Source organism: Lampris incognitus, chromosome 4 (assembly GCF_029633865.1).
Source record: "Lampris incognitus isolate fLamInc1 chromosome 4, fLamInc1.hap2, whole genome shotgun sequence".
Classification (NCBI taxonomy): domain Eukaryota; kingdom Metazoa; phylum Chordata; class Actinopteri; order Lampriformes; family Lampridae; genus Lampris; species Lampris incognitus.
Window position 1 is genome coordinate 41781520 of NC_079214.1, and position 14418 is coordinate 41795937.

The window sequence follows — 14418 nt, forward strand, 5'->3', positions numbered from 1 at the left end:
CTATGAAGTCTCTATTATGGCGGTGCACACAGGGTAGACCTTGTTCACCAAGTTCGTCATTATAATATGAGAGACTTACACTAAATACCAAATCAGTAAGGATGCTCAGTGGAGCCCTGGGCTTAGACTACGAGCTATTCAACTTGTATTTGAGTGGCTGTTTGAAGGACTATGAAGTTCTTTGTCTATTAAATCAGAGCAGGACAGGCAGCAGGGATTGTGCAGCAGGTTATTATACTGCAGGAGACAAAATTCTCACTGTTGTCCAGGGGAACAAATAAATTGATTCACTTCTCTCCAACAACAAAAATAATTCAGAGTCGCTGATGAAAAAAAGTGTTTGTGTGTTTGCATGTGCTCATCTGCTAATGTGAGGGAGAGAACAAAATGGCAAAAACGATATCACAAAGGACACGTGCCATTAAATATATTGGAAAAAAATTGCAATTTTTATTTGTATTCATGTACAGTATGAACTACAATCTCAGGTATCAATATTTGAACGTCATCCTCAGAGAAATTAGTTTGACTCCTTACAAGCAGTCTTTTTTTTTTACAATTGAAGCACATGTAAAATTATGATCTGAAAAGTTTTTTTTGCATGTTATTTTTGAAAATATTTTTTTTTTGTAGAAATTTACCATTTGAGGATTATTCTCTGCAAAAATGAGAGAGAATTTATACCCACTTTACACTCCTCATACACAGACAGTTGGCAGAATAACAATAAAGAATTTGATCACCTTGGCTTAGGGTTTGCACAAAATCAAGCTCATTCTGCTGGTATTTAAAGTCCAATGACTCCCACATTGCAGTCCTTGATTTCCTTTATGAAATTTGAAAAATCACACCCCCAGCAATGCATTCTCTTCGTGCTTAGGCGAATACCAGTACAGAGATATTCCATTTATACCTCACAACCCTAGCTCAATCCCACATATTATTAAAAAAAAAAAAAAATCCATCACCTTTTTTTCTTTTTTTTTCTTTTTTTACTGTAGCCAGCATCAACATTGAATCATTAAGCCACCAAATGCATTGAAAAGGAATTGAGCATTGAAAAGAAATCAGTGGTAAGGGAAATAATGGTTCACTCATAATATCTGAGAACATCAACAACATTGCTATCATCTAGCACAGCACTAGATAAAAGGTTGATGATGAAGAAAATTATGATTAACAACTCCTCGAAATTGTTCAAACACCACTCGAGATTTCTTTTGTTTATTCTACCTCCACACATTCTTTTTTTTTTAATTTGATTTTAGGTCTCTCTTGTTCATCGTAAAAAATAGGTTGACGTTAACACAGGTTATGGTGGACTCACATGACTACATTTGGGAGACTGGAAGACTCAGTTGCTTGTGTAAGCTTGCAAAAGCAACAACCCCTCATTATGTCAATACACAGAATGCCACTCAAGTAGTCATGAAAATGTAGTGATTAAAAATCCACATGTAAAGTTCAGCAATTAACAAGTCAACATATTGGGTGTTTTGACAAGACATGCTGTTGGTTTCACTCAGATATTGTAACTATTTCCTGCAATTTCAAGTTTATTTAATTTTACTTTGGAAAAATTCCATGAAACATATTTTTAAAAATGCGTTTCATTGGGCCAGCTTTCCAATAATTAGCTACGTTTTTTTTTCAAATCACCAATGAGGAGTACAAAAATCGTTGCACAGGGACCAAAGCCAAAGCCATATCTACCTCTTCTTACTATCTGCACAAGGTCACTGTTTCCATGGCGACTGTCTGACAGTTATTTTTGCCTCCTTTTTTCCTTATCTATTTTTCACTCCTCTCCCTTCATATCTGCAATATCCCCGTTTGAAGACCCCTTATGGCCGTTGTGTGTCTGGTCCTCTCCCTAACAGCCCACCGCTCTTCTCCTCTCAACCATACTGCTGCCTCCCTTCAAGCCTTCCTCTTTGAACAACTAAATGAAAAAGCAAAGCGTAAACAGACCAGAGGAGAAACACTGTTTTGATGGGATATAAATGATGCAACATCAAAGTGTGTGTATGTGTGTAATTTTCCTCTGACAAAAACAAGTCTGAGCAGGGGTCGCTTCAATATCAAAGAAGCCTGTCTCCCCCATTAGATGTTGGACATGGGGAGATGGGTAAATCTCACACTGGTTTGTTATCAGCTGTCCTCTGTTAGCTTGCAAATGAACTGCTGATACAGTTAATGAGCTATAACCCCTCTCCCCCTCATGTGATGCAGGTTGCTAGCTGCCTCAGTGAGTATGTTAGCCTTGTCTGTGTTTGTCCGGTGGGGTCACACTCCACTACAAAGTAAAGTAGCCTCATTTGCCTCGTTATCTGTACTAACAGATGGTCTGTCAGCGCCCGTGCCTGTGTGACCCAGGGGTGATGGCAAGGTAACGCGACACTGAGCATACGTGGATCATTACTGGGTTAATAGGGAGGCTGTGGAGTGGTACCTTATGCTCCCTTTCATTTCCCTAAGAAATATTCTGCCGTTGTGCTGCCCACACCTGTGGATAAAGTGAAACAAATGAGACTTGGAGAGGGGTGAGGAATGTGACTGAACTGAGTGAGTAATGTTAGTGAAATACAGAAGAGGACAGGGAAAAACAGATAGAGTGGAAAGTGTAGATGGAGAAAGTGAAGTGAAGGGGGATGAAGAGAAAAATGAGCAAGGAAATGAAGAGTAGAAGCGGTGGAAAACAGTAAAAGAAGGAGAGGAAGAAGAGCATGGTGGAGGTGGGGGATCAAGACCATCTTAATTAAAGTGAAGGATGTATGGCAGTTGTTTAGTGGCCACGGGGGAAATGAAGGTACAGTCATTCAGATGCTTTGCTACTCAGTCATGCTGGCCTCTTGTTTATACGTCATAAGCAGCCAAGCCATTAAGCCACACTATCTCATCATGTGTTGAATGACAGTTAGTTTATGACATTTATGGGGAAACAAAAAACAAAAATACTTGAAGCTTTGCTGTGTATACCTGTGCTGCATGAACAACAGGAATATAGCAACAACAGCAAATAACCTTACAGTAATGCATTGTCCTTCAAGGGGAAACACATGATTCTTTACTTATTATAATATGTAATATATGATATATTGGCTTCAGGATGAGCCCTGTGCCTGTATTGGTTTGATATGGGGTGAATTTGATATATTTTATTCTTATTTGTAGTAAACCATTCTTTCCCTTGCACAGTATTACACAGAGAGAGGAAAAAAGAGGAGCTAAAAAGCTATCACACATTGTGTTTTTCTTCATTTAGCCACTAGACATACTTTTCAATAAATAATTTTTGTTTTTGTAAAGACACTTGTTAAAATACCATACAACGCCAACGCCTTTCCTCAATGCTGATTTGTCACTTCTCATCTGTCATGTCAATGTCATTATTTTGTTTTACCGTTATCATTTGGTCCATTTTGCTCCAAGTATGAAACTGCTGATATTGAGTATATTTTTTGTCAGATGCAAGATCAGATTTGGGTTTCTTGTACATTGTCTTTTGAGCAGGCTTGAATCAGCAAAGGCTCTTGTGTGGCTGAGCTGTGTATGGTACTGAGCATAGGAGGATGATGATAAGTGCTCTTGTAGGTGTTGTAGTGGTTGTAATGCTCCAGGGGGGGCAGCGATAGGTGTCTCTCCATGGCAGCAACCCCTGCAAGTTCTTCCTCTACTGTTATAACTTCCATGGATGAGGCAGGGCCATCGGGATCCTGCTGGTTGTGCTGCTTCCTCATCTTGTAGAAAATGACCAGCAGAACAGCAGCCATAAGCGTGATGGCCACAAAGCAGCCAATGATAATTTTGGTGGTTTTCATCACTTCATCTAGGCCATTGAGGGCTCCCTCTCCATCAAGATCAAGAACAGGAATAGTGTAAGTCCGTTCTGTCGTCTTTGTTGAAACTGGAGGACCTTTTGTGGTTGAGGAGGAAACCCAGCCAAAAGGAGGAAGTGGAGTTTGGCTTTCATCCCCGGGTGACTCAATGGTCTCCACTGTGACTGTTGTAAAATAGGTGACCCCGCTGTTTTCCACTGAGGTGACATTTAGCACAGCAGACGCAGAGATGTTGCCTGCCGTATTGCTCACCATACAGGTATAGGTCCCAGTGTCCTGCATGGTGACACTAGTAAAGTTCAATGTCCCATCATTAAGAACAGACAAGCGTACCTTGTAAGCCCCATGTGTCACCAAGGAGCCATTTGGTGTGAGCCAGCTGATGGATGTCAATGAGCTTGTACGGCATTTAAGCTCCGCACCCATTCCTTCTGTCACATTCAGGTCAGTGGGTGGCTCTACGATGACGGGAACATCACACTGAAAATAGCTGTGGTCTAACTCCCCAATGTAGCGGCCTTTGTAGTTTGCAGGGCTATGGCAACGAGCACAGCAACTAGTATTGGCAGGTACTGTTTCCTTCAGCCACCAGCTGAGCCACAAAATGTCACAGTTGCAGTTCCAGGGGTTGTGATGGAGGTGGACCCTCTCCAGGCGATGCAAAGGAGTGAAGAGATCATGTGGTAGCAAGGTAAGGTTATTATGGGCCAGGTTGAGCTCTACAAGAGACTGTAGATCATCAAAGGAATTTCTCTCAATAATTTGAATTTGGGCATGCATCATCCACAGCTTCTGGAGATTTACTAGTCCTGTGAAAGAACTGGGCTGTATAACGGAGATCTGGTTGCCTGACATTTCTAGCTCTTCGAGTCTGACCAAAGGTAAGATATTGGGGATTTCCTTAAGGTTGCACATACCCAGGTTTAGGTAACGTAGGTTACTCAAATCCTTGAAAGCTCCATCAGAAATGTAGGAGAGACGCTTGAGCTCACCTAGGTCCAGCCTCCGCAGCGAGGGTACTCGGTTGAAGGCATAAGATGGTATACTCTCAATAGGGTTGTTACGAAGCCAGAGTTCTTTCAGTTTAGACAAATATTCAAAGGCTCCATTGGGGATTGTTGTGAGACGATTATCAAAGAGCTCCAAGGTATTGAGGCTAGCCAGCCCATTGAAGGCGCCAATCTCAATGCTACGGATGTGGTTCTTGCTCAGTTGCAGGATCTCCAAATGACGCAGATGTTTGAAACTGTCCACCTTAATGACCTGGATGAGGTTATCCTGGAGATTTAGGTAACGTGTGTTGGTGGAAATGCCATCTGGGACATCCCGTAGGCTACGACGGGTACAAATGACTTTGCTGAACTGATTACTGCATGAGCAAACTGAGGGACATGTCTGAGCACGAACAAGTCCAGCCACCACCAAGATCTGAAGGGCCAACAGCAGCACAAAGAGGGGGTTGGAGAGTGCCCCCTTCAGCCTATGACCTCTCATTGTCTGGTGCTGGAGGGAGAAGATCATTGTGTTCAGCATTCATAGTTCATCAGCTGTTTTTCTTCTCTGCAATGATAAGAAAAAGAGAATAATATAAAGAATTAATGACAAAAGAGGCTATTGGGATGCAGGTTATGTAAAATGTTAGAGGGATTATTGGCTCAAAATAACAAATAAATAAATAAATACATAAATCTGCTAAGACGGAGGCACAATATGTATGGAGGTGTCAATGGTGGAGAATAACAAGAAAACTGATGATGATTGACAGCCTAACTAAATTGTTAGCACTGTCCATCTGTGGAAAATTACAAGCACCTGTTTAACTCCCTAACCCTGGTGTGTCCCAGATTTCTAGACCCTTCAGAAAATGATGCATCTACACTGGAGGCCTGAAAATAAAAAAATAAATAATAACAAAAAAAAACAAACAAACCATTCAACAGAGCATCTGCTTCGCATCTGAGCAGGATCTCTAAATGTGTTGTAAGCCCTTCACTCATTTGACTCTCAAGCCTAGAATTATGTAGAATAAAGAGCTTCACTCGAGAAAACTGTAAAAGAAATAGTACAATTTATTGATGCCATGGGGATTTTTCCTTCTGGAAGTCTCAAAGACAAGTCATCGATACTCTTTCTAATCCTCCTAATACCAAGGAATTACTCTTCCAATAAATCAGGCCTTGCACTGTCAAGACCAAACAATATCAGAGAGACAAAAACAAATATTGCGAATGAGAAATTTCCATAGGATGTCTGCCCAAACTATGATCAAGTATACCATATAATCGTACTTGCAATTTGCACATACTTACAAAAATAGAGAAATATTATGACACCCCACTAAAATGTTGTTGTGGCTTATATGTTTGTTTTTTGGTTGTTGTTTTTTTGGTTCCCCCCCCCTCCCTTTTCCTCCCCAATTGTAATTGGCCAACTACCGCACTCTTCCGAGCCATCCCAGTTGTTGCTCCACCCCGTCCACTGGTCTGGGGAGGGCTGCAGACTACCACATGCCTCCTCCGATTCATATGGAGTCACCAACCACGTCTTTCCACCTGACTGTGAAGGAATTTTGCCGAGGGGAGGTAGCACATGGGAGGATTACGCTATACCCCCCAGTTGCCCCTCCCCCCCGAACAGGCGCCCCAGCTGACCAGAGGAGGCGCTAGTGCAGCGACCAGGACACATACCCACATCCGGCTTCCCACCCACAGACATGGCCAATTGTGTCTGTAGGGATGCCCGACCAAGACGGAGGTAACACGGGGACTCGAACCGGCGATCCCCATATTAGTTGGCAACGGAATAAACTGCCACGCCACCTGGATGCCCCATGTTTATACTTAGCAGTAATAAATAAATAAATGTTAGCAAGCAGAAAATAGGTTTGATTTTTCGCTATTCTCAAGATTTTCCTCATGATTCCAAAGGCCTAATTACCACCAAACAGTCAAATGACTTACTCTATGATTGATTTCCATGTACTTGTCAGAGTATATTTTCAATACTTTGAATCCTATGTCATTTAAGGCTGCATGGTCACAGCTGCTTACCGTTTGCTTTGACCCAGCTTATCGTCAAATGAAAAAAAAAGTTAAACTGAGATTAAAGAGTTATGTGAACAGGTACAAAGTTGCCTGTGCATAAATAGTTGAGCTTAATATTTAAATAAAAACAAACAAGGAGCATCTTGTTCTTGTATTAAATTAAATTAGATTTTGCTACGCAATTTCAACTAAGGTATTTCATCAATATAAGGACAGCTCAAAACCTGTGCAAGACATCCCACTGCAAAACATTATAGTGAGCATCTCATTATTCACTACACATCAATGCGCCAGAGAATTTGTGTGTTATACATATTGAACCCTAATTAAGTATTCTTGTACAAATACATTAACTTACAAATGCATCAATATTCATACAACACTGCATAACTGATCCATCAAGAATTTGCCAGTGAAAGCTGTGCTATCGAGTGACATGAGCATCAATTTTAGAGTTTGTGTATGCAGTAAACATTTAATTACATTGCTTGAGCTGAAAAGATATTGGTTTTTCCCTGGGATGGTAAAACCCGTCGCCCTGGTTATAAATTCAGTGAAAAGGGCCACAATCACACAGGCTCTTTGAATGAGAAAATATATGCTAAATCTATGATTTTTTTTCTTTTTTAAAGGGTAAAACACACATTACCCCCCACCGCCCAAATTGCCTCCATGTTTAAGACACAGAGACCGATGTGCTGTAGGTGAGGGTCAAGTGGGGTCCATTGTGTTTGAACAATAAAATATGACGAAAGTAGAAAATATGACACGGTGGCATTAGTCAGCTAAACTCTCTAGGTAGACTTGTCTACTACAGCACATCTAATCCACGCCACCATCACTGTCCTCCTACACCCTTTTTTACACCTTTATCAATGTGTGAATGCATGGAGCAAAATTAGTGTTTGCTAACTTTGTATTAGCATTATGAGCACATTATCATTTTAACGCAAGAAAAATATAACATTAACATTGCCATCAGGGTCCTCAAATCAAAGAGTTCTATTTATCTCCTCCTTTAACTTGACTCATAACTGTAATTGTCTGTTTGGCGTTTCCTAAGTGGCGTAAATTGTGAAGCAAGGCGTAAATTCTCTCTAGTTGATCCAATCAGCTGAAATGAATCTAAACATGGCTTAACAAAAAGTGGTTTAGTACCAGCCGGGCTGCCGGGCTGGCTGAGGTCTGCGGAGAGACATGCCTCTGTTGGTGCGTCAGAGAGCACCAGGCCTCTCCCCAGGCTGGAGCATGGCTTTGTCAGCTTGGAATTACAACAACTCTGGTCTGACAGCAAAGAGTAGACAATGGCATGTATGACAAACACACAAAGATATTCTGCTCTTTGCTGGTGTGTGATTTACCTATTCTGTAGCTGAAATAAAAAGTAATTATAGCTTTTGGCCACATGCTCACATGCTATTTCTGTGTCAGACATCTTAATTCCTCAACAGAGCAGCCTTAATTGGTTGAAATGAAAAGATATGACATACTGGGTGTCTTAAAGGAAATATCTTATCACGTCTGTCATGTTTTACTCAAACACTTCATCTCCCTTTGTTGACGCAATACTACATAAATTAAGCACTTCGAGGTGTGCAATAAGGGAATTCAGATGCATTAAAAGGCAATCTTTACTTGCTGTGCACCTAAAATGCTGCCAGCACTGTAACAAACACCTGTCTGGACTGCTTCTACACCAGCATTAGCAGGCATAATACTTGACACTGCTATTATTTTCTCAGTCCATTTCTTTTAACTAATTAATCAGAAAAATACCTTGCGGTATCATATTTCTAAATCAAGGTGTACAAGAAGTATAGTATTTCAGATTATATGTTTACAATGTTAGCTAATTGCGGTCATCATTATTGTAATAAAGGATAAGCAGTTTGGATAATGGATGGATGGATGGATTCTTGTATAGTGCAAGAAACTATATACTGTCATCCACTGGTGAAAAGTGTGTAGACAAAGCTCAAGTTTGACATTCTAAACTGCAGAAGACCAAATAACTGAGTCTCTTCCAATCTAGCTATGCCTTGTCCTATCCAAAACCATCAATTCTGAATGCAGCCAACCCAGAGCAGTGTCATGAAATTTACACAGACTCATTTATGAATGGTGGAGATAGTGTGATAGATGGAGATACAGTGTGATACTGCTCCACTCAAGGCAATCTAGGATAAGTAATGAGTATATTATATGACTATTATATATATATATATATATATATATATAAGGGACAGATTTAACAAGTAATACTACACTGTTGATCAGCTCGGCTTGCATTTACATTTTAATGCATCTACATTGTTCTGGGTTTGTTCAGCATACATTGCATTTTCCATTCAAAGCTGACATATTGACATTAGTCAATACACATGAATAAAATGTCTGCATTTGCAAGTCTATGGGATCCTTACATGATTTTAATTATTTCACATGGAAAAAGTCACAGATTAAACTGTCCGACTGCTTATTTCATTTGAATATTATCATTATTATCATACTATTGTTATTATTACACTGTCACACCACAATGCCTAATCTTTTTGACCTAATACATATTATTGCCTTCATACACAGCAGAAGCCCACTTGTGGTGGGGTTATACAATAACAACCTAAATCAGAGAAGACAATAGCAAATACAAATAATAATTGGCAGGCCACACCTTCTACCATTAGCCACAGAACAGTTTAAATATCAGTGGCTATGTGCTGGTGCTTGCTCCATGTATATGAACACAGTCAAGCATTGCTGTTTTACAGATTATAGCTCATTACCATAAAAGTCCACGTGTCAACTTCACACAATTGGCAAATCCGATGGAGTTTTTAAAAAAATCAGAATACAATTCCTCTGGAAATGGGCACTGCACTGCACTCAACCTATATCTAGACTGCATGCAAGTTGTTGTTTTTTTTACTAAAGGATTCAAAGGACTCAGAAGATTTATTCATCGCATACTTCACACACAAATACAATGAACAGCGACTACAATGGATCTTTCAGGCTAACAGAAAACCAGGTAATGTTACAAAAAAAGTAACTTTCTCACAGATGGAATGCCACAGGTTAGAACAACATAATCAACTGCCTTTTCCACACTGGATGATAAGTGTACACCCTCACCAGAAACCATTAATAGTTAGTCATTTATAATTTCACCAGTGGAAAATTACTTTTTTAGAATTCCATTTAGTTTTCGGCTTAGTGCAGATTTTCTGAAAGCCTCACATGATATAGAGAAAAACAATCAAATTGGAAAGACAGCCCTGCCTTTTTAATCTGGTATTATTACTGGTATTGGTAAAAATCTGGTATTTATTTTACATACATTAAATAGTTTTTGGCCCATCATCTCTTACTACACTGGAAAGTTGATAAATGAGGCCTAATGTGAACAGCTGACTTAAAGGCATCCTTCTTGTTTTTCGGTTGTGAATGTAATCAAGATTATTATGACAGGGTATGTATTATAGTTAAAAAAAGTCTGTCAGTTGACCTTCTTGGTTAAAATGTAAATGAAAACAGTATAGGTATTAAAGACCAGAATGATCACCTATAAATTACCTCAGCAAATTCAGAGACATTGCTAATTGACTGTAGAAAACATGTGCATACTTGATTATTGCTAAGAATGTCATTTTGATACTTTAGCCAAGGTGCACCAACTGGGGGGGGGGGGCATTCTGAATCTTTCAAATAAAACCCCTTAGCTAAAGTAGCAACTATAGACAAATTGGGGTACAAACCTGCCAGATGGCAAAAATATGAGTTGGCAAGCTTGTCACTGCTAACTGAGCAAAAATAAATACCTGACCCAGTTATAATGCATGGTAAATGATATACCCTTATCATAGTAGACTGTGAAGAAGAAAATGCAAGATATTGGGTAATCTCTCAACGGTCTATTGTAAGAAATACTTATCATTTTTTTCCCACCCCCAACAGGTTTCTCAAAGTTTGGTTTCAAAGACTTCAGCTTATCCTTGAGTGAATGTGTTTGTAATGCGCTTTCGGGATAATGTAACTAACACATCTGGGCATGTAAGGTGAAGTCATGAATATATCGATAAAAGAAGGTATTAACACCACCACCCCCCCCAAAAAAAATAAAAAATGCTCTTCAGGTTTTGTTTTTAATCTTTTTAAGAAGACACTGCAGTCACATTGTATATCTAAGTTTCTGTCCCAAATTACTTAGGCTGCATTTCTGGGGATTGGTAATGTGTGGTGTTCTTTAGCATAAAAGCAGGCGGAATTGAGGTGGATGTCAGGCCTTTTTCCGATTCGGTCTACTTGTCACTGCAGATGCAGCCTTTCCCTAATCTAGCAGTGAGTGGTTTGAGCACATGCACTGCAGCTGTGTGGCGCCAGCTTCATATAACCACACCTCCCCGAGTTCCAGCGCATCTAAAGAGGTAAATACCACGTGACTGCAGTATATTTTTTAAAGAGTAACTAAAACAGACCATTTTAATGAGTTTGCTGAAATCTACAGGATAAAAAACATCAAGCGCTTAAAAACATGCCAGATTGGCTTTGGTACTCTATGATGCAAGCACAGGGCCTAGACTTGGTTTCAACATTGGCTGAGATATTTCCGAAAAGTCTGTCGGACCGACTATGACCACAATCCACAGTAAACCCGCGAATTTGGCAACTCTGTATAGACCTAATACTAACGGACGGGAGTGGTTGTGGAGAATGACAAAAGTATGTTGACGTCGCTAAAAATATTGGTAGGGGCAATTCGGTAGTTCATTGACATTGGTACTACAATCCATACACAAATCTACAGCTATGGATGCAAGCATAGCAGGATAAACGCAGCTGCAGCGAGTAGAATTAATAACAACAGGTCCATTAGATGTAGGTGTGCCAAAGAGCCAGCATCGCAGTGGTATTGCCAATTGTTAGTGCTGGCTCTGTCTGTCTGTCAACGCTGATAGGTGTGCTGGCACGCACACTAGAACGACCAAGACCGTCATTTTGACGGTTTTGATTTTCAAAATTAATAATTTTATATTAAAAGAAGATACAGACTTGCAGCTCCCTGAATGCTCATACATTGCATATTTGCATTAAAATGAATTTCAGATCAATTGCACAAAAACAAAAAGTTACGAGATCTACCTAAAACGACCATGGCTCCTTATTTGCGCGTCATCGTGCGTGTGTCACTATTTATGACGTGTATTGTCACGTCATTTCCTTCGCGAAGTTCATTGCTCTGTCCTAGAAACACACCAGCGTTCTCCAGTGCAGAGTAATAGTCTAAACTTGATTTTTGATTTTTGCCATCATATCTGGTTACAGACGCCGTTTCAGACGCACCATGACTACCAGTATATGCAGGCGTTGGACAGCGGCGATTTTAAATTGTTTGAAAAATATTTTTAAAGTTGTTAAAATTTTAATTTTGGTGTCAGTCGTTTCTTAATGGACAAACATATGAGATGCATTAATATCTCAATTGGGTGACGTGCTTGACAGAATATAGAGTTTAAAAACTATGGGGAGTCGTTTTGATCGCCCATGGTCGTTCGAGTAGTTTTTGAGTTCCAGTCATTGTTTGGGACTGTTTCAATGGTTATTTTCAGTTTTTTTTTACATTTCACGTTTTATATGCCTTGTTACATTTGTTAGATTAACAATATGTGTTTTTTTGTTTTGTTTTTGTTTTTTTCAGGTATATTTTCACTTTTCAATTTTGCTATTCAAGTTCAACCATGTCTCTCTGAAGTTTAAATTGTTTAAAAATAGTATTATAGTTGTTAAAATTTTAATTTTGGTGTCAGTCGTTTCCTAACAGACATACTAACATATGCAATGTATTAATATATCAATTGGGTTTTGATCTTGACATAATATAGAGTTTAAAAACCGGCGGTCATTTTGACCACCCATGGTCCTTTTAGGTAGTAAAATTCCGGTCGTTCTGGTTTAAATCGAACAGAGCCATTATTAATGTCATTAGCTGCAGCTGTGTTTATCCTGATAGGCTAACATCAGAGTACCAAGACCAGCCTGCCATGTTTTTAACCTGTAGATGTCAGCACACTACGCTATAATCTCACCCTTTCGGTCACTACCCAAAGCTCATGACCATAGGTGAGGATTGGAATGAAGATTGACTAGTAAATTGAGAGCTGTGCCTTCCGGCTTCCGGCAGTAATCCACCATTTTCCAGTAGAGAACCATGGCCTCAGACTTGGAGGTGCTGACTCTCATCCCAGCCATTTCACACTCAGTTGCAAACCGCCCCAGTGCACGCCAGAGGTCGCGTTCTGATGAAGCCAACAACACCACATCATCTGCGAAGAGCGAAGATGCAATTCTGAGGTTCCCAAAATGGACACACTCCTCACCTTGGCTGCGCCTTGAGAGCTTGTCCATGAATATCACAAACAGAATTGGAGTCAAGGGACAACCTTGGCGGAGTCTGACACCCACCAAAAACGTGTTTGACTTTATGCCAAGAATGAGGACACAGCTCTCACTTTGGTTATACAAGGGCCGGATGGCTTGTATCAACTGCCCCGGTACCCCATACTCCCGCAGAACTCCCCACAGAGTGCCCCGGGGCACACGGTCATAAGCTTTCTCCAAGTCCACAAAACACATGTAGATTGGCTGGTCAAACTCACATGCCCCCCTCAGCATTTACTCAAGGGTAAAGTGTTAATCCGTGGTTCCATGGCCAGGACGGAATCCGCATTGTTCCTCCTGGATCTGAGGTTCAACAATCTGTCAGAGCCTCCTTTCGAGCACCCTAGAGAAGACTTTCCCAGGGAGGTTGAGCAACGTGATGCCCCAATAATTGGAGCACACCCTCCGATCCCCCTTTTTGAATAAGGGAACCGCCACCCCAGTCTGCCATTCCACAGGTACTGTCACCAACCTCCACGCGACGCTGAAGAGGTGTGTCAACCAAAACAGCCCAACAATGTCCACAGCCTTCGGCATTTCAGGGTGAATCTCATCCACACCCGGCGCCTTGCCACCGAGGAGCTTTTAACTACCTCAGAGACCTCTGCCAGGGTTATAGGTGGGGCTTCGCCTGAGTCTTCACTCTACCTCCTCCACTGAGGACGTGTTAGTCATGTTCAGGATCTCCTCAAAGTGTTCTTTCCACCGCTCGACAACATCCCCAGTCCGGGTCAACAGTTCCCCTCCCCGGCTGAACACAGCCTGAGTAAAGCCCTGCTTCCCCTTCCTGAGTCGCCGGATGGTTTGACAGAACTTCCTTGAGGCCAACTGAAAGTCCTCCTCCATAGTCTCGCAGAACTCCTCCGGCACCCGAGTTTTTGCTTTCTTTGACTGCCGAAGCGGCAGCCCTTCTGGCCTTCCGGTACCTGTCTGCTGTTTTAGGAGACCCCTGGGCCAACCAAGTCCGAAACGCCTCCTTCTTCAGCCTGACGGCTTCCCTCACCACCGGTGTCCACCAGCGGGTTCTTGGGTTGCTGCCTCGACAGGCACTGATGACCTTTTGACCACAGCTCCTGCCTGCCACATCTGCAATAGAG

At 41.0% G+C, this 14418-nt stretch overlaps 1 protein-coding gene across 1 annotated transcript; it reads right to left on the reverse strand.

Annotated features, from left to right (window-relative positions):
* Positions 1 to 3476: 3476 nt before the first annotated feature.
* On the reverse strand, positions 3477 to 5372 carry LOC130111813 (leucine-rich repeat-containing protein 4C-like). The gene has a single exon (XM_056279100.1). It carries the CDS (start codon positions 5370 to 5372, stop codon positions 3477 to 3479), a length of 1896 nt encoding a protein of 631 aa, XP_056135075.1.
* Between the last annotated feature and the right edge of the window lie 9046 nt (positions 5373 to 14418).

Bases quoted from the DNA above. Each gene is read 5' to 3' on its own strand.
- LOC130111813 (XM_056279100.1), bottom strand. From the start codon at position 5,372: ATGCTGAACACAATGATCTTCTCCCTCCAGCACCAGACAATGAGAGGT.